We start from the raw sequence: 22,619 nt of genomic DNA, 5'->3' as shown, positions 1-22,619 counted from the left end.
TGAAATTCAAATGCCTTTGTCTTGTCTCTCGTGTAACTAGTAAACCGGTTACAAAGGAAATGTCACTTCACATAAGATTTAGTTGCCAAGATTTTTGAAAAGAAACAGATATGTTCCGCACAGCTGCCCTCACCACGCAGCTTCGTGTGGCTTCAAGTTGCTCAAACTGTGCTACGAGGACGCCCTTAACTGCTTAAAAGGCCAGGGACTGAAATGGAGTATTGCACAACTCTTCACCGGGTGGTTTCGCTTCCAAATCTGGCCTTCGCACCATCCCAAGCCCGGAGCCAGCCCCGTCCCCTCGGAAGCAGCAGGGGTTCCCCAGCCTGCGCCCGGGACGCCCCTCCCTCTGCCCTCGGCGCTCGAGAAAGCCCAGCGGCGCGGGGCCCGGAGGTCCCATTGTCCAGCGGGGGAGACCGGGTCTCCCCGGGACGACTCCGGACTGGAGTCCCGCCGGCCAGGTTGACCTAAACTCCGTGGGTCTCCGCGCCGCTCCCCTCCCCCGCCGCCCCATTGTCTGCCTCGCCCCGCCCCGGGGGACACGTGCGCCTGCAGCTTCCCCAGCGAGGAGAGCGTGGGGCGGCGACGTGGACCCCGCCTGGAACCGCTCGGCGCCGGGGCGGGGGCCCGGCGCGCACTGACGGGTGGGTGCCGCCCCCGGGGAGCTGCGGTCGCGCTCCGAGCCCCCCGCCCAAAGTCTCGCCAGCCCGGAACGCGGGTCGGGGGTGGGGCGGGAGGGCGCTCCGTGGGGGTGGCGGGCCCGCGTTGCTGCGGAGGGAGCGGGGTGGGGCGGAGTGGGGAGATGCCTGTCTCCTGACAAAGGAGAACGAGTGGGACACGCCGAGCCGGCCCGGCCCGCCCCCCCCGGAGGGGAGCGGGAGGAGGAGTGTTGGGAGGGGAAGGGGCGGGCCTTTCATTCACTCTCGGCCCCTCCGCCGCCGCCGCCGCCGCCGCCGCCGGAGCGGAAGGGCGGGGTCTCACAGTCCCCAAACCCCGGGGTGAGGAGCGAGAGGCGGTGGGGCGTGGGGGCGGAGCCCTTAGGCGCGCGTCCCGAGGCGTAGGTTACGTAGTCACGTCAGCGCGGGAGAGAGAAAGAGAGGAGCGGACTCGGCAGGGACCGGGGGACGGGGCCAAGAGAGCGAGAGAGGGAGGGAGTGAGCAAGCGAGCGTGCGAGCGAGGAGGGAAAAGGCGGCCAGTCGTATCTGAGCGGCCGCGGACCGGAGTGGGAGCGGTGGGGGAAAGGAGCAGGGAGGGGAAGGAGAAAGGCCGAGAGAAGAAGGTGGACAGAGGCTGCTGCTGCTGCTGCTGGTGGTGGTGGTGGTGGTGGTGGTGGTGGTTGGGAGAGAAGGAGGAGCTGGAGGAGGGCAGGGGCTGAGGGAGTGAGAGAATCGGACGCGCCGGGGAGGGGAGGGGAGGGGAGGGAAGGGGGGGGTCACGCGGGGGCGCGCGCGCACAGGGAGCGCGCTCGGAGGCGAGTGGAACTGGATCGGGTTTGCTGCCAGCGGCGTGAGCTTCGGCCGCCATTTTACAACAGCTCCACTCGCGCTGGACACAGGGAGCAACGAGCACGCGTTTCCCGCAACCCCATCTCCTCGGACAGGATTCCTCCGCTGCAGCCCAACGGGGAGGTAACGACCGCCAAGACCCGGGTCTGGGAGGGGAGCTCCGTGACATTGTGGAGTGAGCTGGGGGAGGGCGGTGTGGGGAGAAACCGGCTTTTCTGGAAAATGGATTCCAAGGAGGAAAGGAGCACGTTGACTGGGGCTGCTTGGGAGTAGGCCGCGGGCCGCGCCGCCACTTCCTCTACTCCATGTGCTGCCGCCGTTCGGGCTTTGTCTGCGGCGCTCCAGGGAGGAGGCGGCCCCGTGGCCCGCGCGGACTGCGAGCGGCGGCGGAGTTGGTGCTGTCGTGGCTGTCGCCGCGGCGCGGGAGTGGGCGGAGAGGAGCTGTTCCCGTCCCGCAGCCGGGAGGAGGGCTTGAGTGGTACTCGCGGTCCGGTCGGCTTCGGCAGTTCGCGGAACGCCCTCACGCCGCCGGGTTGTCCGCCCCGGTCCGGCGGTGGGACAGCTGGCCGGGGCGCTGCAGTCACTGTACAGACGGGGAGAGGGGTGGGGGCTTGCACCGCGCGCCAAGGCTCGCGTCTCGTCGGGGCAGCGTGCGGCCGGGGTCGCCGGCGCCCGGGGCAGAGAGAGCCATGTGTCACGGTGGAGACGGCGGCGCTGAGGGGGGGGCGGGGAGGGCCTGTGGCCTGACTCGGACGCGGCATCGGTGTGGAGGGGTTAGGTTGTGCTGCTGATGCTTTCCGGCAACTCAGACCGCGGCTTCGGGTTGATGTTGGGAGCCGGTGACAGTCGTTTTGGCCTGGGACTCCGTGGGTTTCCGTTGGAGGAAGTTGTAGGACATTTGAAGGCGCAGAGCACGTGTTTCTAATGGGCTCCTGATGGCCTTAGCGGTGAGGCTGCTACTCTGGGTGTGGAGCCGGGGGCGGGCTTTGGGGTGCGGGGGTGAAGGGTGGAGAAATTGGGTGGTGGGAAGGTATCTTGTGTGAGCGCTTTGTTCTTTGCTGGCTGTTGTTACTGATCTATAAGCGGCAGGCGGGAAAAGCGCGCACTTTGGGGGTTTTTACCTTTGAGAGGGAAAAGCCCAGCTTTGCTTTATCCACACACACCTCATTCTCTGTATGGGCACAGCTGCATGTGGCACGCTGGCTGGTCCTCGTGCTGATTGGGCTCCATTTGTAATGTGGTTTTTCCTAGGGAGTGTTAGCAGGTGAGTCAGGGGTGGTGCTAAGGAAAAACAAGTGAATCCGTGCTTCTGTGCCCCTCACTTACCAGGCTTGTCAGGAGATAGTGACTTTAAGGCTTCTTTAAAGGGAGGCACAGGCTGGCTCGTGTAGAAATTGGTAGAGAAAGATTGGGGCTCTCATTTTGTCCTCTACCCTTTTTGAAGATCCTAGTTTAATTTTGCTTATTGCGTTTGAACAGATCTCTGGAAACATGGCTACAGAACATGTTAATGGAAATGGTACTGAAGAGCCCATGGATACTACTTCTGCAGTTATCCATTCAGAAAATTTTCAGACATTGCTTGATGCTGGTTTACCACAGAAAGTTGCTGAAAAACTAGATGAAATTTACGTTGCAGGTAAGAACTAACACTTGCAAAATTATATTATGAAATTTTTCTATTGGACTTCTGGCTTTGAGCTAAAATAGCAACTTTTTGTGGTTTCCAATAAGTGTGGGAACTGGAGTTTTGTTTTGCCATGTTGTGATAGTTGTGAACTAGAGGTTAAGGTGCACTGTGCATAGTAGAGGGAGGGAAGAAAGAAAGGTTAGGAGGTAAAGGCTGGCTGGCCAGATGGATAAGTATATGATGGTAACAACAGCTGCTAACTGTTGGGAGCAGGCCATGTGACTTTTGGGGGTATTTTTATAGTAGGATTCTTGTTAAATAATTTGGTAACTATAGACTTGTGTAGTCTGTCTGTCTTGGTGTGGCTGTTGCTTTTTCTAGTGGTTATTTGAAATGGATAGAGGTTCAGTTGTCAGGCTTGGTATTCTGTTGGTCGATTTTAGGATTTGTAAGCTTATATATTTACTGTAGAAATACGTTGTGTTCAGAACTATCTGACTTAGAGAACAAGGTATAAAAGAAATTGACTTATTTTAAGTGTGGTTGAGAGGGTTCCTTTAGTTCATAGTGCAGTTCAGAATGGCTAAAGTATGTGTTTTTCATTATATAGATGGTAAGAGGAATGGAGGAATACTCAGTTGGCACACATGTTACCTGTATTGGTAAACTTGGTATATTCTTTAAAAAAAAAACCTTTCCAAAAATATTAAAAGTTGACAGCTAATTAAGTTTTTTCTTCTCCAGGGCTGGTTGCACATAGTGATTTAGATGAAAGAGCTATCGAAGCTTTAAAAGAATTCAATGAAGACGGCGCATTGGCAGTTCTTCAGCAGTTTAAAGACAGTGATCTATCTCATGTTCAGGTAATATTATTTTAATGTCAGTGTAAAAAGAATGAAAATCTTGTATAGTTTTGATAGAGTTTAAGTTTGATTTAATAAGACACTGATGACTTAATTATTAAATAGGATTGGAAAATTATTTTTCAGAACAAAAGTGCCTTTTTATGTGGAGTCATGAAGACTTATAGGCAGAGAGAAAAACAGGGGACCAAAGTAGCGGATTCTAGCAAAGGACCAGATGAGGCAAAAATTAAGGTATGTCTTAAAAATGTAGTTTGCTCCCTTCAGCTTTAAATTTCTTTTAATTATTTTATGGCTTTGGTAAATATTCCTTGGATGTGAAATGAGTGTGTTTTTTTGTTTGCTTTGTTTTTTTAAGTTGTTGAGAATTAATGACCATGAGTTAATTTGCAATTTTTTTCTAATTACAAGTTTTTGAAAAGTCTCCTGCCTTTGTTTCTAAAACAATTAGCAGTTCTTAACTTTTTCTGTTAACCCAGCTATATTGATGTTAAACCTATGAGATTGGTGTTCTAAGGAAAAGATTTAAAGAAGTACATCCACCATATTTGAGGTGTTTTTTGGAAATCTGCAAGACTAGGTTACTGACAGTGGAACCAAAATGGGAGGGGATCAGTTCACCCCATGCTGGTGGAGAGTGTACATTTAGCAGTTGACTGCTTTTCTTAGGATTCTCAAGCCCTCAAATGTAATGGATTTAGAAATTTAATACTGCCTTCTTTCCCCTCCGTTATTATGAGTTATTAAGGCTAATTTGTTCATTTCTAAAAGCAGTGTGGAAATGGTAAATGAGGAAACTGAGGATAGGAGTGGGAGTTTTTTGTTTTTTTTACAGGACGGTAAAACAGTAAATGACCTCAAAGTTGACTGTGTTTTGAACTTTGTGTAGAAAAGTGGTGATCATACTAGTTTTAACCTGGTGTTCTTAATATAGTGTGCCAGTTGAGCCAGGAGTTATGGTTTAAGAAAATCAGTTATTAAAACAGTATAGGTGTTAGGTGGTGTTTTAATGGTATGGGAAGAGTGAAGCTTGGAATATGGAGTTAGTGGTTAATGTCATCCATAAATTTGAGGTTTTCACAGATGTAACTGTCAGTGAATTTTGTTTGAACTATAAATCTAATTTTCCATGGAAATTTTACCAATTATAATTAAATCTAGGTTGGGAATTAAAATTACTAATTTCATAAATTTTATGAAAAGTTTAAAGTGTAATTTGTGTGACTTTTAGTTCTGTCTTTGGAAAGGAGTGGCTTAGAGTGTTAGTGTAACGTGACAAGAAGGCAGAGGCATTTTTATAGGTGGTTTAACAATATGTTTTTCATTTTTGTTTTTAGGAATTGATGAAAGGTATTACTTGGGTTATATAAAAATTAAGGTATAAGGAGCACAGGGATTACATATGGGGAAAAAAGGAAGAGGAGCCATTTAATGGTTTAGTATATGTGATAGTAATAGGTTTGAGTTTATTTTTGTTACTAACCCAATGTTGCACCTTTAAGCAAATATCTGGGTATAATAGAAAAATACTGCATAAAATATTTAACACTTTGTGAACCTTTTCATTAGGAGTTTAGGAATAGAGACGTTTTTGTCATTTACAGTATGTTTTCATAAATACTACTGTTCTTAGAGTAGAAAATGTTTACGATGTTTCTGGTCATTTTCAGAGACAGAGGTGTGACCCTAAATCATTTAACAGAATTTTGCTAAGTTATGTGCCTGGTGTGTTTTTATTTCACAATTTGTTAGCTAATTATTAGATTGGTTTTATTGTTTAGAAAACTGGTTTTGTGCTTTGTGATTTGAGATGGTGGAGAAGGGGAATAATTCTTGGTTTTTTCCTTAGGCTAACGGTGGACTACTTCTTTCTAGTACATTTGCCTATAATAAGGGATGAAGAGAAACTCCTAATGCCCTAAGTAAATATGAGTTGTGTAAATTTTAACAGTTCACTTTCAGGGAGATAAAATGTAGAAATTATGTCACGTTGCAATTTCATAAAGTTTTCAAAGTCATTTGGCTCTTACTTTTTTCTGAATGACCCATAGTATTCTGTGAAGCATTGAATGTTAAATGAATAAGAGGTTGTTTTTCCTATAGCTTCTGAGTTTCTGGACTTAGTTTGAGGAGTGTAATTTCTATAAAGGTTGGCGAAATGCCCACAGTGACAATTTGTACCAGGAGTGTGGGGTATAGGGAATTTATTGGGTAAGAAATCCAGACTTGGGAGGGGTGACTTATCCAGCTCCTCCTTCAGGAGAGAATTAAACTCAGCCTTTTTTTTTTTTTTTTAAAGATTTTATTCTACTCATTGATGTTTTCATTGATAGCTGCTTATATATGCCCTGACTGAAGAGTCAACCTGCAACCTTGGCATGTCGGGACGATGCTCTAACCAGTTGAGCTACCTAGCTAGGGCGGTATAGTCACTTTTTTTAGGAGGTATTAGAATAGATACATCTTACCTTGAAAGTTGTTGATGGATGGGTTAATGTTCTCTGTTGTTCGCTAATCATACTCAATAATTAGAGACCAGCAAATAATTCGAACAGGATCCTGAGATTTTTCATTATGAATTAGGGCTTTTACAAGTGTACATTAAAGGGGAAATTCTAAAGAAGACACCAGAAACCTTTTTGTAGGAATGTTGCCAGAATAAATGGAAAAATGTGAATAAGATTGATTTCAATTTTTAACTGCTAAATGTGTGAATGTGTGTCTTGTGAATTAAATGTATTAATAATATTTGAATTCTTCAAGGCACTCTTGGAAAGAACAGGCTACACACTTGATGTGACCACTGGACAGAGGAAGTATGGGGGACCACCTCCAGATTCCGTTTATTCAGGTCAGCAGCCTTCTGTTGGCACTGAGGTAAAGAAACTAAAAACTTGTACCTTTTGTGGTAAATGCACAGGTGTCCGGTTTCCTAAAGAAACTCTCCATGGTTTTTACTTCATATTTAATTTACAGATATTTGTGGGGAAGATCCCAAGAGATCTATTTGAGGATGAACTTGTTCCATTATTTGAGAAAGCTGGACCTATATGGGATCTTCGTCTAATGATGGATCCACTCACAGGTCTCAATAGAGGTTATGCGTTTGTCACTTTTTGTGCAAAAGAAGCAGCTCAGGAGGCTGTTAAACTGGTAAGTTTTTTTTCCCTTCATTCTTTCACATTCACTGTCTTTAAAGCCATTTTTTTTTCCTTACCAAGCCTGCCTTTCACATTCTGTATGTACACGTTGTAGCAGTATTCTTCCTGTGTATAGTTAGTTGATCAGAGTCAGGATCTATAAGGTAGTATGGTAGAATTCCTGGTTCTTTGAAACATCTGGCTTAGTGATTATTTTTTATAATTTATAGGAATGTTAAAAAGGTTTAAGAAAGTAACTGTAGTAGGAAGGGCTCTCATAGTTCCTGGCTGTATCTGGGCCATCCCTTTTCTGAAAATACTTAACAGGCCCCACCAGGCATGGCTCAGCAGTTGAGCATTGACCTAGGATCCAAGAGATCATGGTTGGATCCTGGTCAGGGAATATGCCCGGGTTGCGGGCTTGATCCCCAGTTGGGGGTGTGCAGGAGGCAGCCAATCAATGACTCTCTCATCACTGATATTTCAACTCTCTCCCCTTCTCCCTTCCTTTCTCTGAAATCAATAAAGATATACTAAAAAAATACATCACAGACGTGATGATAAATTTCTAGTTAATGAAATAAATGATTTTGTGGTGAGTGGCAATACTTGACTTAAAAATATAAGGGGTATTAGGTGAGGACCTAGTGATTTTTCCCAACTTTAAAAAAATTTTAATGTTTCAAATTATGGCTTACATAACTCTCCTTCAAACTAGTTATATTAAGTTCTGTGACTAAAGTTTCTACATTTTATAGTTGAAGATGCTGAGGGTTAATTTTTTTAAAAAAGTTTTCATTGATCTTTAGAGAGAGAGAAACATCTATGAGAGAAACATCGATTGGCTGCCTCAAATGGGGATTGAGCCCCCAGCCTGGGCATGTGCCCTGACTGGGAATTGAACCAGCAACCTCTTGTTGCGTGGGATGACACTTAACCAACTGAGCTATACTGGCCAGGTCTGAGAGTTAATTTTAAACCAAGAAATGTAAATGGTCCACTACGGCAAATGTTTGTTAAATTTGCCTTATCTGCCTTACATTTTATGGGTAATTGTAAGCAAACTTAGAATCCTCAGACAGCTTTCTCCTAAACTTTAGTTTTCCTTCCCTCACAATCAGATATATTCCATTTTAAGGCAAACCTTAAAGAGGAGAGAAAACAAATATACTTTGTTTTGCCTGTTATATTGTTTGCGTGTTTTCATTGGTGCGTATAATTGAATATAGTAAAGGTTTAACATTAGAAAAGTATGCTACTTGGAAGAACATAGGTTTCTTTAAAAGAATTCAAGAGTTTAGGTATTTTAAAATCAGGGCTGATTTTTCCTTCCTTCAAAGAATGCTTCCTATTTTAGAGGGTGTATAGCTGGCTCTCACTGGTAACCTTTGAGCTGTCCAAATTTTAGTTTAAGCAGTTCAGGTATAATTAAGGACTTTTTAGAATTCTGGAAAGTTTTACTTTAGAAATTGCTCAGTTTGATCTATAAAAGAATTAGAACATTTTTGCCAGGTAGTAATAAAGTAGCAGTTCTAATGTGGAAATGTAGGATGATTGAGAAGGCGGTGAGGTGGTATCTCACTACAAAAACCTGTACAAGATTTAGCCAGTGATGTCAGATACAGTTCATTAAAGTTACTATCTAAAGTTTTAATTTTGTTCAATAAGTATAGTTACTTAGTGTTGTAAGTAATGACTTATGTATTAACATTTTTAAAGGAATCATTAAACCAGCATTTGTAGGCTCCTTAATTTTTGCTACCACAATACAGTAATTATGGTAGGTCCTCACTGGAACTTACTTGTAGACAATGGCCAGAAATCTTATGTCCATTAGAGGAAGGGATGTAATCCAGTTATAACAATTTTGATTGCCAGTTAATACCCACTATGAAATATGTTTTGGTTTGGACAGTTGCCTTGATTTAACAGGTAATATAGTCCAAAATTACATTGCTGTAGGCTTAGTGTGTAGTCTAATTATTAATATAAAGTTTTTAAACTGTAATACAGAAACTTTCCCTAGATAACCAAAGAGCCATTTTGATTGGTTTAGGAACTAACTCTTGTCCTAAACCTTTTCACATTTTTTTTCTGGGTTTATGATTTGAGTCCTTGTCTGGAGGCAAACTTACTTTTTATTACTGCCTGATGAATAGGAAGTTTTGCATTTTATTTTGGTGCTTTTAAAATATATTCTTAATGGTGGTACATATCTACTGGAATGAATTGAACATACTGCTTTTTAAAAAAAGGATGCTGCCCAGCCGTGCATGGCTCCGCAGTTGAGCGTCGACCTAGGATCCAGGAGATCGGGGTTCGATTCCCGGTCAGGGCACATGCCCGGGTTACGGGTTGCAGCCGATCAGTGACTCTCTCATCATTGATGTTTCTGTCTGTCTCTCTCTCTCCCTTTCCCTTCCTCTCTCTGAAGTCAATAAAGATATATTTAAAAAAAAAAAAAAGGATGCTTTACTATGACTAGGGTTATGGTGATAGTATAATTGGGAAATTTGCCTTAATTCAAGAGTAAAATAAGGGACTATTAGACTTGAGGAAATTAAACATTCTAGAAAAATACAAAACAAGGTTGATTTGGATGTGTGTTGCTACTTTGTATTTATTTGTGGAAATGAGTATTCCTCTCCTAAATATATGCCTTAAGGGGAGCATATTTTGAAAATTGTTCCTAATTATGTCATTTTATGACAGTCTACTTGAATTACAACTCTGTCCATGGTGAATTTTTATATATGATGATTAAACTGTCATTCTCATTGTAGATAATCAGATTGAGAAAATCCCTCATTTGTATTCTTTATAGATTAGGCAAGATTGAAGCACTATCTCTTTTGACGTTCCTGTACTTGAGGAATACCTTAGGTTGATATAGTTTACCTTAGATTGATAGGGATGTATTCAGCCTTATTTTTTTATATGATTTCAGCAGTGATTTTTCTCCATAGATTAAAAGCTATTGTAAATTTTAAATTTGTGTCTGAATTACTTGTAAAAATGGGTTAATTGATGTTAATAGCTGAAGAGGCATGGAGTTAAAAGCAACTGGAAACTTATTAAATGACCTCATTTTCAGCCAACATCTGCCTTGGATTTTGGGGAATAAAAAAATTCATCCCTAAATGATAATTTAGCTAGGGAAGCAAGATCTAAATTTGTGGAAAGGGGAATAATAGCTACCACCTGAGTGCTTGTTAAGGCCTAGGAGCTGTGCTAGGTGTTTCATTTTTACCTTTACCACCTCAACTCATTCTTCAAGGTATGTGGAATTATTTTCATTCTGCAGAAGAGTAAATAGGCTGGGTGGCCAGCTGAGGTCATACTGCTTTAGTAGTTTGATACCAGGTTTGCTTAGGAGTGCCTATTAACTAGACATAAAAAATTAAGCCAGCAGTACAAGTTATGTCACCTGGTAGCCTGATTCCTTAAATTTTGTAGTGGATTAGGTAGTGTTATAAGGAGTTCAGAAAGCCCTGTCTCTATTGCCAAAATCTTTTTGGCATCTAACCACTTTTTCCCATCTTCACTGCTACCACCCTAGTCTAAGGCACCGTTTGGAGAATCCTGCTAGTTAGTTTTGATGTTCTTTATTGCTTGTTTACAGTCTTAACCATTCAGTAACGTAGATTAGATCACAAACATTCCCATGCTGAAAACTCGAATAATGGCTTCCAAGCGAGGTCCTGTCTTTTCAGATTTCTTCTTAACCTTTCTCCTCCTACTCTTTATTTAAAAAATATGTCTCTATTGATTTCAGAGAGAGGAAGGGATAGGGAGAGAGAAAGATAGAAACATCAATGATGAGAGAGTCATTAATGGGCTGCCTCCTGCACGCCCCGTACTGGGGATCAAACCTGAAACCTGGGCATGTGCCCTGACCTGGAATTGAACTGGAATCTCCTGGATCACAGGTTGATGCTCAACCACTGAACCATGTCTTCTACTCTTTATTACCCTTCCATCCATACTTTGCCTTTTTTGTCCTCCACATAAGCTCTGACTTTCCATTTCAAGGTTACTTTCTGCTGCCCTGCTTTCTAACACTTCAACCAGTTATCACGACTGCTGCCTAAATCGTCTTAGAAGGCCTTTTCTGATTTTGAGCACCCCGCACTCAGCTGCCCCATGATGGTATTCTGAACATGATAAAATTGAATGCTTAGATGTACTTAAAATTATATCTTGACTTTATAAATTATTTGCTTATCTCTCATCATCAGAATATAAGCTCTTTTTCCGCCCTGTATTCCCTGACATTTCTTTATTTTTTTAAATACGTTTATATTGATTTTACAGAGAGAGGAAGGGAGAGAGAAACATTGATCGGCTGCCTCCCGCATGCACCCTCACGTGATTGAGCCTGTAACCTGGGCACGTTCTCTCACCGGGACCCTTCAGTGCATGAGACGATGCTTAACCAACTGAGCTACACTGGCCAAGGCTGTATTCCCTGACATTTAGAATAGTGCCACTATACAGTAGGTGCTGGATAAATAACTTGACTGGCAGGCCAGTGCCATCTAATCCATTATTTATGACACAAGAATTTATAACATTCCCATATTAGCTGTGGGCCATTTTGCTATTGTAAGGTTTTCTAGTTTCCATTTGCAGTGATTTATTCTGTGCTACCTTCAGTCAAAGGGATTATCATAGATTAATGGTGGGGGCGTGGTGAAGCTTTCCCCTTTACCCCCTGGGGAATATTTGGAAGCGTATGTAGTGTGTGGCATTGTCACAAAGACCAGGAGGAAGGGCAGGCAAATGTATATTTGTGTGGTTTGCTGCTGGAATTGGAGCCTAGGGCCAATGGTGTTGCAATGCCCATTGTAGTCCTATAAAGGGATAGGCAAAAAGTAGGTTTATAGTTGTGAGTATGCAAGACAGTTTATTTTTGTATTATTTATTTATTTGTATTTATTTGTATTATTGTTATTTTGTATACTTATGATGTATCTGTTAGGTAATGATGGCTGGTAATTTAACCTACCTTTGCCCACTCCTGTGTAATGGAAGTATCTTGCTGAATATGTTAACAGTGCCTGTGTTACAAACACTGAAATAGTTGATCTCTATTTGCATATTAAAAATCATGGTTTTATAGCTACTGATGGTTTTATTTACCAGGGTGGTTGTACACCAGTGTAACGTGTACAGCAATTTTGATGAATACAGCTGACAATATGGGTCCACAAAATATTTTAGTAGCAATTTAGCAAATATTTAGTGGGTTTAACTTGAAAATTTTTACTATGTGATACAAGGTAGCTTGATTCAGCTCTTGAGAGTTTACAGGGCATGTGAGGCTAATTACAATTAAAGTAGAAGCAGATGGTTCAAGGGTAACGGAGGGATGAAGGAGGGATAGATTGCTTTGGGTTGGGGTTCGAGAAGGCTCTGTGATAAAGAGGTTTGAGCAGGACAGTGAAAGAAATAGGTGGGGACTCTAGTTAAAGCATTGTGTTTTGTGGAAAGAAGTAGGAGATAAAACTTGTATCAAGTCAGTGCCAGAGAGCATTAGTCATGGCTGCTGGGCTGAGTTGTGTGGTGCCATTAAAATGTTGAGCCTTGATGTGGGTAGCATGGTATCAATGGCAGAATAATGAAGGGTGTTTGGATGAAGAGAATAAAGACCAGGAGAGAGACAGCAATAGAAAGGAGAGAGATTAAAGATTTCAAAGGGAGAAATGATAGGCAGTGGGTGTTGTAAGTTCTAATTCAGTTATTACCAGTGATGTAAATGAGGGTGTAGTTGGACTGCCCTTGAAATGTTTGGTAATTTGAATCTGCATGAAGTGATAAATGCCCTAGATGACAATATCAGGACCTGAAAAGATTTTGATGGACATAAAGTTTACACCAGCAAGATGGAATTGAGTGAGGACAAAAGATAAGTCTTATGCAGAACTAACATCACATGTAAGCTGTAGTGTGAGTCAGCAGTGTGGTGCAGTTGCCAAATAAGCTAAAGTAATCTTGGACTACTTTAGAGGCATGGTGTCTAGAGGTTTGAGCAGGACAGTGAAAGAAATAGGTGGGGACTCTAGTTAAAGCAGTGTTATAGATGCATGGTGTCTAGAAATGGAAGATAGTAATAGTCTCCAGCTTACTCTAAACTCTTCAGTCTCAGTCTGCATGCACAATATTATGTTATGGATGTCACTATTTGGTGACACTCCAGGAAGCACTTTGGTTTGCTGATATAAGGGAAGGAATGATAAGCCTAGCATGTAGAGAACAATTGAGTCATGAGCATTGTGTGCAGATAAATGAAGTGCTGTCATTTGGGGGAGGAAATAGAGTTATTGTAGAATATTTAGGGATGTCAATTTTGGTTCAGTATGTAAAGAAGTCTTTGTAATTAAATGTTTAAAAATAAAGTGGACAAGCTTGGCAGGTGATGGTTTTGCTGCTATAAGAAGAGTTAGGACTGAGCAACCACTTCTGGATCAGATTCCAAATAAGAGATTGCTAAATTTCTCAGGATTTGGTGACTGGCTATGAGGGAAGGAAAAAATGACTTGTTATTTTGAACCTAGATGACAGAAATGTTCCAGACTGTACAACTCCTGTTTTGGTTGAAATACTGAAACTGCATTAATGTTCAAAATTCATCTTTATTTTATTTTGTCACCTCACTGTGGTGTACTGGATCTGAAAGCTAGATTTCTAACCTTAACATCAGTGCCCACCTTCCTAGAGTTTGGAAAGACCTCACTTTTTAAAAATTTTGAAATCATCATGGTGTCTTGATCTCTACTGATACTTGAGAGGCTTTATCAGCAAATTAGAATATCTCTTAAGGTTCAAACAGTATTCATAATGCCCTTCTAGCATCTAACTCACTGTTATCCAGCTGGGATGAAGTTTATTTTTGAATTTAAGATGTCCAATTGGTCTTAAAAACTGAAAATTGAGAAAAGTTAAGCAATTCATATATATGTGAAAGTGCATGCTTAATGTGTATATGGGAAATGGGGCATTGTTTAAAAAAAGGTTTATTTCTAGGTACTTTTGCTTTATTTGAATAATAGGCTCAAGAGGTCTTCTTTGCTCCTTAATGACTGACTTTCATTGGTGAGCCAGTTTATTCTCTATGGATTAGCTATAATTGTTTCAAGTTTTTTTGTGTGTTTTTAAAAAATATGTCTTTATTGATTTCAGAGAGAGGAAAGGAGAGGGGGAGAGAGAGAGATAGAAACATCAATGATGAGTGAGTCATTGATCGGCTGCCTCCTGCACGTCCCCGACTGGGGATCAAGCCCGAAACCCGGGCATGCGCTCTGACTGGGAATCGAACCCCCACCACCTGGATCCTAGGTCGACGCTCAACCGCTGAGCCACGCCCGGCAAGGCTCAAATTTTTTTTTTTTTAAGTATAATAATATGAAGAGTTATAGTTGACTTTCTAAATCCTGCTAAATCTTCATGTCATTTATATAGCTCAGACCACAGCCATCCTAAATATATTTTCTACCTGCCCTGCCTTGATTAATCATAGCAGGGCTAGTACTAATGGATTAGAAGGGAAGAACTTTTTCTTCTCTCGATAAATAATGGAAACACTTGTTACAGCATTGTTAATGTTGATGCAAGTGATATAACCAGTAATTTAAAATTTTTTGTAAGCTTTTTAAAAAACACAGAAGTATTTTCTTATAGTAAACAGTTCCTGCTCTTAGAACATTTGGGGAATAAAAATAAAGGGAAAGGTATACCAAATCCTATCATCTTCAGAATAACTCCTGTGTTTCCCTTTAAGCGGCTTTGTATTTCCTTTCATTCTTTTTTTATTATTTTAATTGTTTTTGTGAACTCCTGGAGTTCAAGACTAAGTGACCAAATTGAAAGCCATTGATTTGTCACTAATCTATTAGACGCTAGATTATAGAAATTTAGGAAATATACAGAGCTTAAAACAACATATTGTGTTAGGTTAACTTATTTGTGAAATAGGATATTGTAGTCTATTTGTCTGTAATGTAATGCAGTGGTGGATTCAGCCATAATTCTACTATTTGCAGGTAACCCATATATTTCTACTTTTAAGAGGTTTTTGGTTTAAATAGAGTATAAATACTAAGAAAAGTCTGTGGCATTATTTTTCAGCCTCATAGAGCAGATAATTCTTTTGTATGCTGGGCTATCCTGTGAATTGTAGTATGTTTAGTAACATTTTTGACCTCTACCTATCCACTAAATAGCAGCAGGCAGCCTCCCACCCCTAGTTAACAACCAAAAAAGTCTCTAGGCATTGTCAAATGTCCCCTGGGAGGCAAAATCACTCCTGTTGAGAACTCTTGGTCTGTGTTAACATAGAAGGGTGTTTTTGTTGACCTGTATAGGATTTAGGGATTGTCTAATATTCTGATGGTTGAACTCAAATCCACAAGTATGCAGAGGAGTTTGGATAGTGGAACTTTCAGGGAAAGCATTTTATTCAGAGGCTTAGCATTATGAAAACTGTTTTGAGAAATGATGTAAATAGCTAAGATTATAGTATTGTGGAGATAAAGGGATTTTAGGATGGATTTGTATAATGTACAAGTATTCGAACTTTATCTTTTTGGTGATGGGAAGCCTTTGAGAGATTTTTTTTTTTTCAATAGGCAAAAATTGGTGATCGTTTGAAGAAAAAATGTCTCTGGAATAAGTGTAGAGAACAGAGAATCCTGGGGTCATAATGACCAGAGACTTGGGTAGAGTGAACTTGACTAGGTAGGTTAGGAAGTACAACTGTTCTGAACTGGAGGAAGGGTGTTTGAGCTTTATGTTAAATTTTGAATATCTGGAGATGGAGAAACGGACAGGGGGAGAGAGTTTCTGACTTTTAATGTGTGCTTTCTTATATACCTGTTATGCAAGAACGGGAATGATAGTGAGAGAAGGGTGGTTTTACTTTTGCCAACTTTTGCCACCAGTCTGGTCTAATAAGTTATATGGAAATTCATGTTGATTCTTTAGCTTGTATAGCTTCACTTGTATGTACCTTTAAGGTAGATTTTGAGGCCAGGTGTGTGGGGATTAATAATCGTTGCTGCTGACACCATTATTACTATGTTGAAATTTCGATGTGATTTAAACTGTGTAATATATATAACCCACTTTTTCCAGAAAACTAATACTTTTGAACTCTGGTTTGTAAATAATACTGATTAGTATGTTTGTCACTTTGACAGGTTGGGTTTTGCCTCTACAATATTTCACCCTTTTATGGGATATGGTTACTTGAAGATAAAGTTTAGTTTTTACTGTAGTTCTATAGTTACTACTATACTTTTACTATAATCTGTCTACTTGTTTTTCTCCAACTTTATTGCAGACTTAATAAAATTTGAATGGGGGGCGGGAGAGTAGAGTTGGATTCAGACTAACAAGATTCTCCCTTTTAGGCTTAAGTATTTGAAGTAAAAAAATCATTATTGCAACTTTGTGTAAGATGTTAAGGGGAAATGGAAAAATAATTTAGGTGTTGGTTTATAGAAAGGCAGAAAGCTTGTTGGTATTTGAATCAGTTTCCCTTGCCATGAGGACAACTGGTTGGCAGGATGGATTTAAGTAGAAATTAGAGTATTCTGGAATCAACCATTTTGTATTTCTGTTGCTACACACCTGACTCCTAGCTTATCAAGTTTCCTAGACTTCAAGGTCTTCACAATTTTTTGCATTCATTTAATTCAAAACTTGTTTATTGTGCTTTGTCAGTACAATCTTGATGTCTGTCTCAGATTATAATTTCCTTGTGCAGTGCCTTTATGGCAACTTTTTTAAAGGATAAATTCTTGAGAAACATGTTGACATTTTAATTTGTTTAAAAGATTTGGTGTTTGTGTATGGGATACGCATATCTTTCTATAATAAGCACTTATAGGATATGAGTATTTTAAAAACATGGTGTACTTTTTCCCCTTTCAGTATAATAATCATGAAATTCGTTCCGGAAAACACATTGGTGTCTGCATCTCGGTTGCCAACAATAGGCTTTTTGTGGGCTCTATTCCTAAGAGTAAAACCAAGGAACAGATTCTTGAAGAATTTAGCAAAGTAACAGGTAAGTTGGATTTATTTGGAAGGAGGTGCAACTTTTAATACTGAAGGTAGTAATTGCATACTGCTGACAAGCAATTGTGTTAAAACACTACATTTATTGACTCATTGTATTCTCACTACAACCATAGGAGATTGGTAACTATTTTTCAGGTATGGAAAACAGGCACAAAGGGTTTGGGGAAATAACTTCCTGAATGTTATGTAGTTTGGTAAAGAATGCAACTGGGATTTGAACTCAGTCTGCAGAATCATAGTTGTGCATACCGTTTGGAAGATTGTATTTCTTTGTGTATTTGTATGCATTTCTAGGTGGTGGTTGACACTCTTAGGCTTGTTAGATGTGTAATGATTTGATTTTTTGACATAGGAATAATGAGTACTTTTGCTATAAGTAGAGATTATACATTATCAATATGGTGTAATTTCTTTGTGCTGGTAAAGCTTTTTTTTATAACCATTTCCAAATGACAGGCTTTCCTTAAAACATTTTTGTCTGCCTAGAGTGTTTAACAAATTATCAGCCTATTATTAGTCTCCAGGAACTTTTGAAGTTCTTATGTAGTGATATATTCTATTTCATTTTAAATAAAGATAATCAATATCTGAGGCTAGAAAAGAGTAATTTCAGAAAATTTTTAGTGCTTACTTGCATAATAAGAAAAATGTGTAATAACCATATCTGACCTACACTGCCATTTTCCTAAAGCAACTATGTAAAGAGTTTATGCCTCTTTCATTAATGGAAGCAGAATTGTCCTTAGATCTAATTAAAAATAATTATTTTTCTGTGTTGGGAACACTTTGAAAGTGTTCTTCTGGAAAGGCAGATTATCTGGAGAGTCCCCTGTAAAGATAAGTGATTATTTTTTATTTTGATATTCATTATTGGAAAAACGAATCATTTGAACTACTTGTTCTTGTTTGTTATTTTATCTAATTTCTCTGGAATGGTTACTTACTTTCAGAGGGTCTTACAGACGTCATTTTATACCACCAACCAGACGACAAGAAAAAAAACAGAGGCTTTTGCTTTCTTGAATATGAAGATCACAAAACAGCTGCTCAGGCGAGGCGTAGGTTAATGAGTGGTAAAGTCAAGGTTTGGGGAAATGTTGGAACTGTTGAATGGGCTGATCCTATAGAAGATCCGGATCCCGAGGTTATGGCAAAGGTAATGACAGTCAAGTTAAAAAAAATTTTTTGAGGGGTTGGTGGCGGGGGTCAGGCTTTAGAGAGGGGGAAAAGAACTTATAAAACGATTGTGTACTATATTAAACCAAATTTTTTAAAGTGAGAAGTGTTCTTTATTAAGGCCACACACCAGAAATAGTGTTGTATGCATGGAAAGTGAATATAGAAATTTAGTCACGGAGCACTTGGCCATAATCATGTAGCTGTCATGATGCAGTAGTTAGCCTACATGCTGCGGAGACTGTTTACTTCCATTTTTGTGTGGATTCTAAGAGCAGTTTCTTTGAGATTTTGAGAATGGCGCCATTAGCTTACATGGTTTTTGTTTAAAAGTCCTACTCCTAAAAATAGTTAGCTGCACTGGCCTTAGCAGAGCTGCTACAATTACAAGGTTTAGCTATTATTAGGTATCCTGCTTCAGCAGTCAGTTGAGATCTTATGAGAACAAACATCTCTTGAGTTAACCCTTTACTCATTAATGCAGTTTGCAATTGTTATTGTACCCTTTGTCTTTTAAGAGTCTTCCTAAAATCAAGAGATGAGTGAAATGCCAGAACTGTGAATATTATGAAGGGATAAGTGGTCTTGAGGATAATTTACTTAGGATTCTTTTTTCCTCTGGCTGATTAAGCTCTCAATGGATTAGCACTTTAGATAAAGAAATTTGGGTGCCACTTGGAGTATTTTAGGAGTGAGTGATAATGTTACTTAGCCAAAAAGATCACATTTTATAATTGTTCTTTGAGGAGCTCTCAGACTGAAAGAATTTATCTTAATATTTTGAACACTCTCCCCTTTAGCTTTTAAAAGTAGATCTTAATTGGTTTTGACCACCTGTGTTAAGTGTTAAATGATCAACAGCCATCTCAGAAGGCATGATATTAAAAAACATTGTTAGGAAATGACCACCTCCATTTTGGTTGCAAAATAATTACTAATATAACTCGACATTTTGAAAAGAAATTACAGAGTTACCTTATATCCCCTGCTCACACATGTATGCACAGCCTTCCCGGCTATCAGCATCCACATCAGACACATTTGTTAACAATCAGTGACCCTACACTGACACATTATAACTCGTAGTCCATAGTTTACATTAGAATTCACCCTTGGTGGTGTAAATTATATGGGTTTGACAAATGTATGACATGTATTTACTATTATAGTATTATACAGAATAGTTTCACTGCCTTAGGAATCTCCTTGATCTGCCTATTCATCCTTCCCCTGGCAGTTATTGATATTTTTACTGTCCATAGTTTTGCCTTTTCCCAAATGTTGAAATCATAGTATGTAGCTCCATGTCTTCATGGCTTAATAGCTCATTTCCTTTAACACTGAATAATATTCCATTGTCTGAATGTATCACAGTTTACTCATTCACCTACAAAAGGATTTCTTGTTTCCAGATATTGGCAATTAGGAATAAAGCTGCTGTACACATCTACATGAACGTTTTTGTGTGGATGTATTTTCAACTCATTTGCGTAAATAAGGAGTGTAATTGCTGGATCGCGGGATCAGTGGTAAAAGGATGCTTAGTTTTGTAAGTAGCTGCTCTCCAAATTGGCTGTACCATCTTGCATTCCCACCAGCAATGTTCCTATTGCTTCATATCCTCAGCAGCATTTGGTGGTGTTAATGTTTCAGATTTTGGCCATTCTAATAGGTGTATAGTGGTAGCTCACTGTTGTTTTAATTCGTAATTCCCTAATGACATGATGTTGAGCATCTTGTCATATGCTTATTTGTCATCTGTGTATATTCTTTGGTGAGATGTCTGTTCAGGTTTTTTGCTCATCAGATCCAACAGTCACGCTCCTTGGTATATTCCCAAATGAGTTGAAAACTTAGTCTACTTTTTATATTTCTGATATTTTTCTAAAGGGTTGTGACTGAAGTTAACTTTGCAGGGTTGGGTGGTGGCATTTTGAAAATTGAACTCTTTGGAAATATACAGGGAGTTTTTTTCCCCTCTTTTCTTAAATTTCAGGTAAAAGTGCTGTTTGTACGCAACCTTGCCAATACTGTAACAGAAGAGATTCTAGAAAAGGCATTTAGTCAGTTTGGGAAACTGGAACGAGTGAAGAAACTAAAAGATTATGCTTTTATTCATTTTGATGAGCGAGATGGTGCTGTCAAGGTAAATAACTGGGGGAATCATTATAGGCATCTAAAGGAGACTAATTATTTTGTCATCCTATAATCAGAATGTTTTTTAAAAAATTGAAGGAAACTCAAGTCAGGTAATCTACTCGTACTAACCTTTATTGGCCTTAGCAAATTGTATAATTCATTCAACTAAGTCAAACAGATAATCAATTGAAGAACTGGATCTTTAAATAAATCTAACCTATTTTATTTAATCGTTCCAACATTAATGATGATTTTTTTTTTAACTTTAAATGAATCATAATTGTATTGAAGGCCTCTTATATTGATGAATACCTAATTTTTTCAGGCTATGGAAGAAATGAATGGCAAGGACTTGGAGGGAGAAAATATTGAAATTGTTTTTGCTAAGCCACCAGATCAGAAAAGGAAGGAAAGAAAAGCTCAGAGGCAAGCAGCAAAGAATCAAATGTAAGTAAAAGTTGCGTAAATTTTAATGGTTGGAAGAGTAACTGGTGAATAACAGGTGTTCAAACCTGTTAAATCAGTAACTTGTCTTTACCTTTTAAAGAAGACTTGAAAAGTTATAGGCACAGAGAAATGCCAAGAATCTCAAGAAATGTCTATTGAGCTCTTGTTATTAACCATAATGTGAAAATAATCGTAATTCTAAATAATTGGAATTTATATAAGTGAAAATCAACCTGGGCTCTTTACTACTATACAGAATGTGCTCCTGAATATGTTTTTTAAGTATTAGCTGTCCAAAAGTCTTAATGTGTTTTATTAAAGAGTAGGGAGTCTTTTCTCAGAGGTAGGAAATATTAAATCTAATTATTATGACTCTGCTTCCTTTGTGCCAGAAATAGACTTCTTTATAAATACATAATGCCTGTTGGTACCCCAAACATTTCATATATTGTGCGTGGGTTCTGAAAAATGAAATAAGAGTGTAGTTAAATAAGCAAACAAGTTATTGAGGTGAGAAAACAAGTGTGTAATTTGTATTTATTGGATCTATTTAGAACACCTATAAAGGGATATTTGCTCATTAAGACAGTGAAGGAAACTTACCTGGGTAAGAAAGGAGTCCGCAATTTAAAAATTGTGGTTGGTAATTGATTTCTAAGGAGGAAAGGGGATAATTGCTATTTGAAGCAAGAACAGTAATCAGTATACTTGACTATATCAGGCCAGTGTTCTGTCCATTGCCCTATGTGGATACAAAAGAAGAGGCAGGAAGCTTCTACTTACATCTATTTCATAATCAGAGAAGTAATCAAGTTCTAGTTTCTGCAGTTGGTTGTGCAGTTATGCAAATTGGCAAGTTCTGAGCCTCACTCTTCAGAGCCTCAGTCCTCAGTCTTCTGATCCTAAAGAGGATCAGATTAAATTATGTAAGATGCCTTTATACCGTGGTTATCTAAGTGATCTATCTATGCTTGTTCTAGGACTAAAGAAACATGTTCTTTATACTTGGGGGGAGTATAAAGAAAAAAGACTACAAAGAACTAGGTTTTGAAGGGGGAACTAATGTTCTATATCTCACCTCCCCCCGAATATATTCTGCAGGAAAATAACTTCATACCTCCTTCAGACGACAGTTAACTGCTTTTGGATTTTTGGAATAGTGGCAGAATATAAGTGTAGGGGATTAGATTATCCTAATGTATGATTACAGTAGTTATGACTTGATAGATGGAAGGTGATACTAAATACAAGGTGGGGAATACCAGTATGTCTGTTAATATTTGAGAAGGACAACAGGTCAAAAGGAATTGACTCTGTGGATGCTTGCATTTTAACTTACTGTAGTAATTCACTGATTTTTTAAATTTATTTATTTTAAAAAAAACTACAGTGTACATTCCTATTTACTCCTCACTGTTTTCCTTTGAGTTCAGTACTCTGTTACCCAGTTTGAAATGAGGAAACAGGCACAGAGGTCAATTTGCCCAAGGTCAGTCTACATAGCTAGTAAGTAGTGGAATTGGATTTGAACCAAGGCAGTCTAGTCTGGCCCTAGGGTTTTCACTCTTATCCACTATACCAGGGTTTCAGCCTGTACTACAATTACTGACATTTTGTCCTGGTTAATTTTTGGTT

The 22,619-nt window shown here is 39.7% G+C and overlaps 1 protein-coding gene across 8 annotated transcripts in view; it reads left to right on the top strand.

Annotated features, from left to right (window-relative positions):
- The first annotated feature begins 1,412 nt into the window (after nucleotides 1-1,412).
- SYNCRIP (synaptotagmin binding cytoplasmic RNA interacting protein) overlaps nucleotides 1,413-22,619 on the top strand; it is a 29,868-nt gene continuing 8,661 nt past the window's right edge. For 2 of the 8 annotated variants that reach the window (XM_081140108.1, XM_081140106.1), the window contains exons 1-9: nucleotides 1,450-1,629; nucleotides 3,881-3,999; nucleotides 4,126-4,233; nucleotides 6,763-6,876; nucleotides 6,976-7,152; nucleotides 17,073-17,208; nucleotides 18,173-18,378; nucleotides 20,395-20,544; nucleotides 20,863-20,984. In XM_081140108.1, the coding sequence (XP_080996234.1) occupies nucleotides 4,153-4,233; nucleotides 6,763-6,876; nucleotides 6,976-7,152; nucleotides 17,073-17,208; nucleotides 18,173-18,378; nucleotides 20,395-20,544; nucleotides 20,863-20,984 (986 nt within the window). In that variant the 5' untranslated portion in view covers nucleotides 1,450-1,629; nucleotides 3,881-3,999; nucleotides 4,126-4,152. Of the gene's footprint in view, nucleotides 1,630-2,985; nucleotides 3,146-3,880; nucleotides 4,000-4,125; nucleotides 4,234-6,762; nucleotides 7,153-17,072; nucleotides 17,209-18,172; nucleotides 18,379-20,394; nucleotides 20,545-20,862; nucleotides 20,985-22,619 lie in introns of all 8 variants that reach the window. The other 6 variants (XM_081140102.1, XM_081140103.1, XR_013998998.1 and 3 more) reach the window with 6 other exon arrangements.

Source organism: Miniopterus schreibersii, assembly GCF_964146895.1.
Source record: "Miniopterus schreibersii genome assembly, chromosome: 6".
NCBI classification, from domain to species: domain Eukaryota; kingdom Metazoa; phylum Chordata; class Mammalia; order Chiroptera; family Miniopteridae; genus Miniopterus; species Miniopterus schreibersii.
Note: the sequence above shows the minus strand (reverse complement) of the source record. Positions and strands in the feature narration are given on the sequence as shown.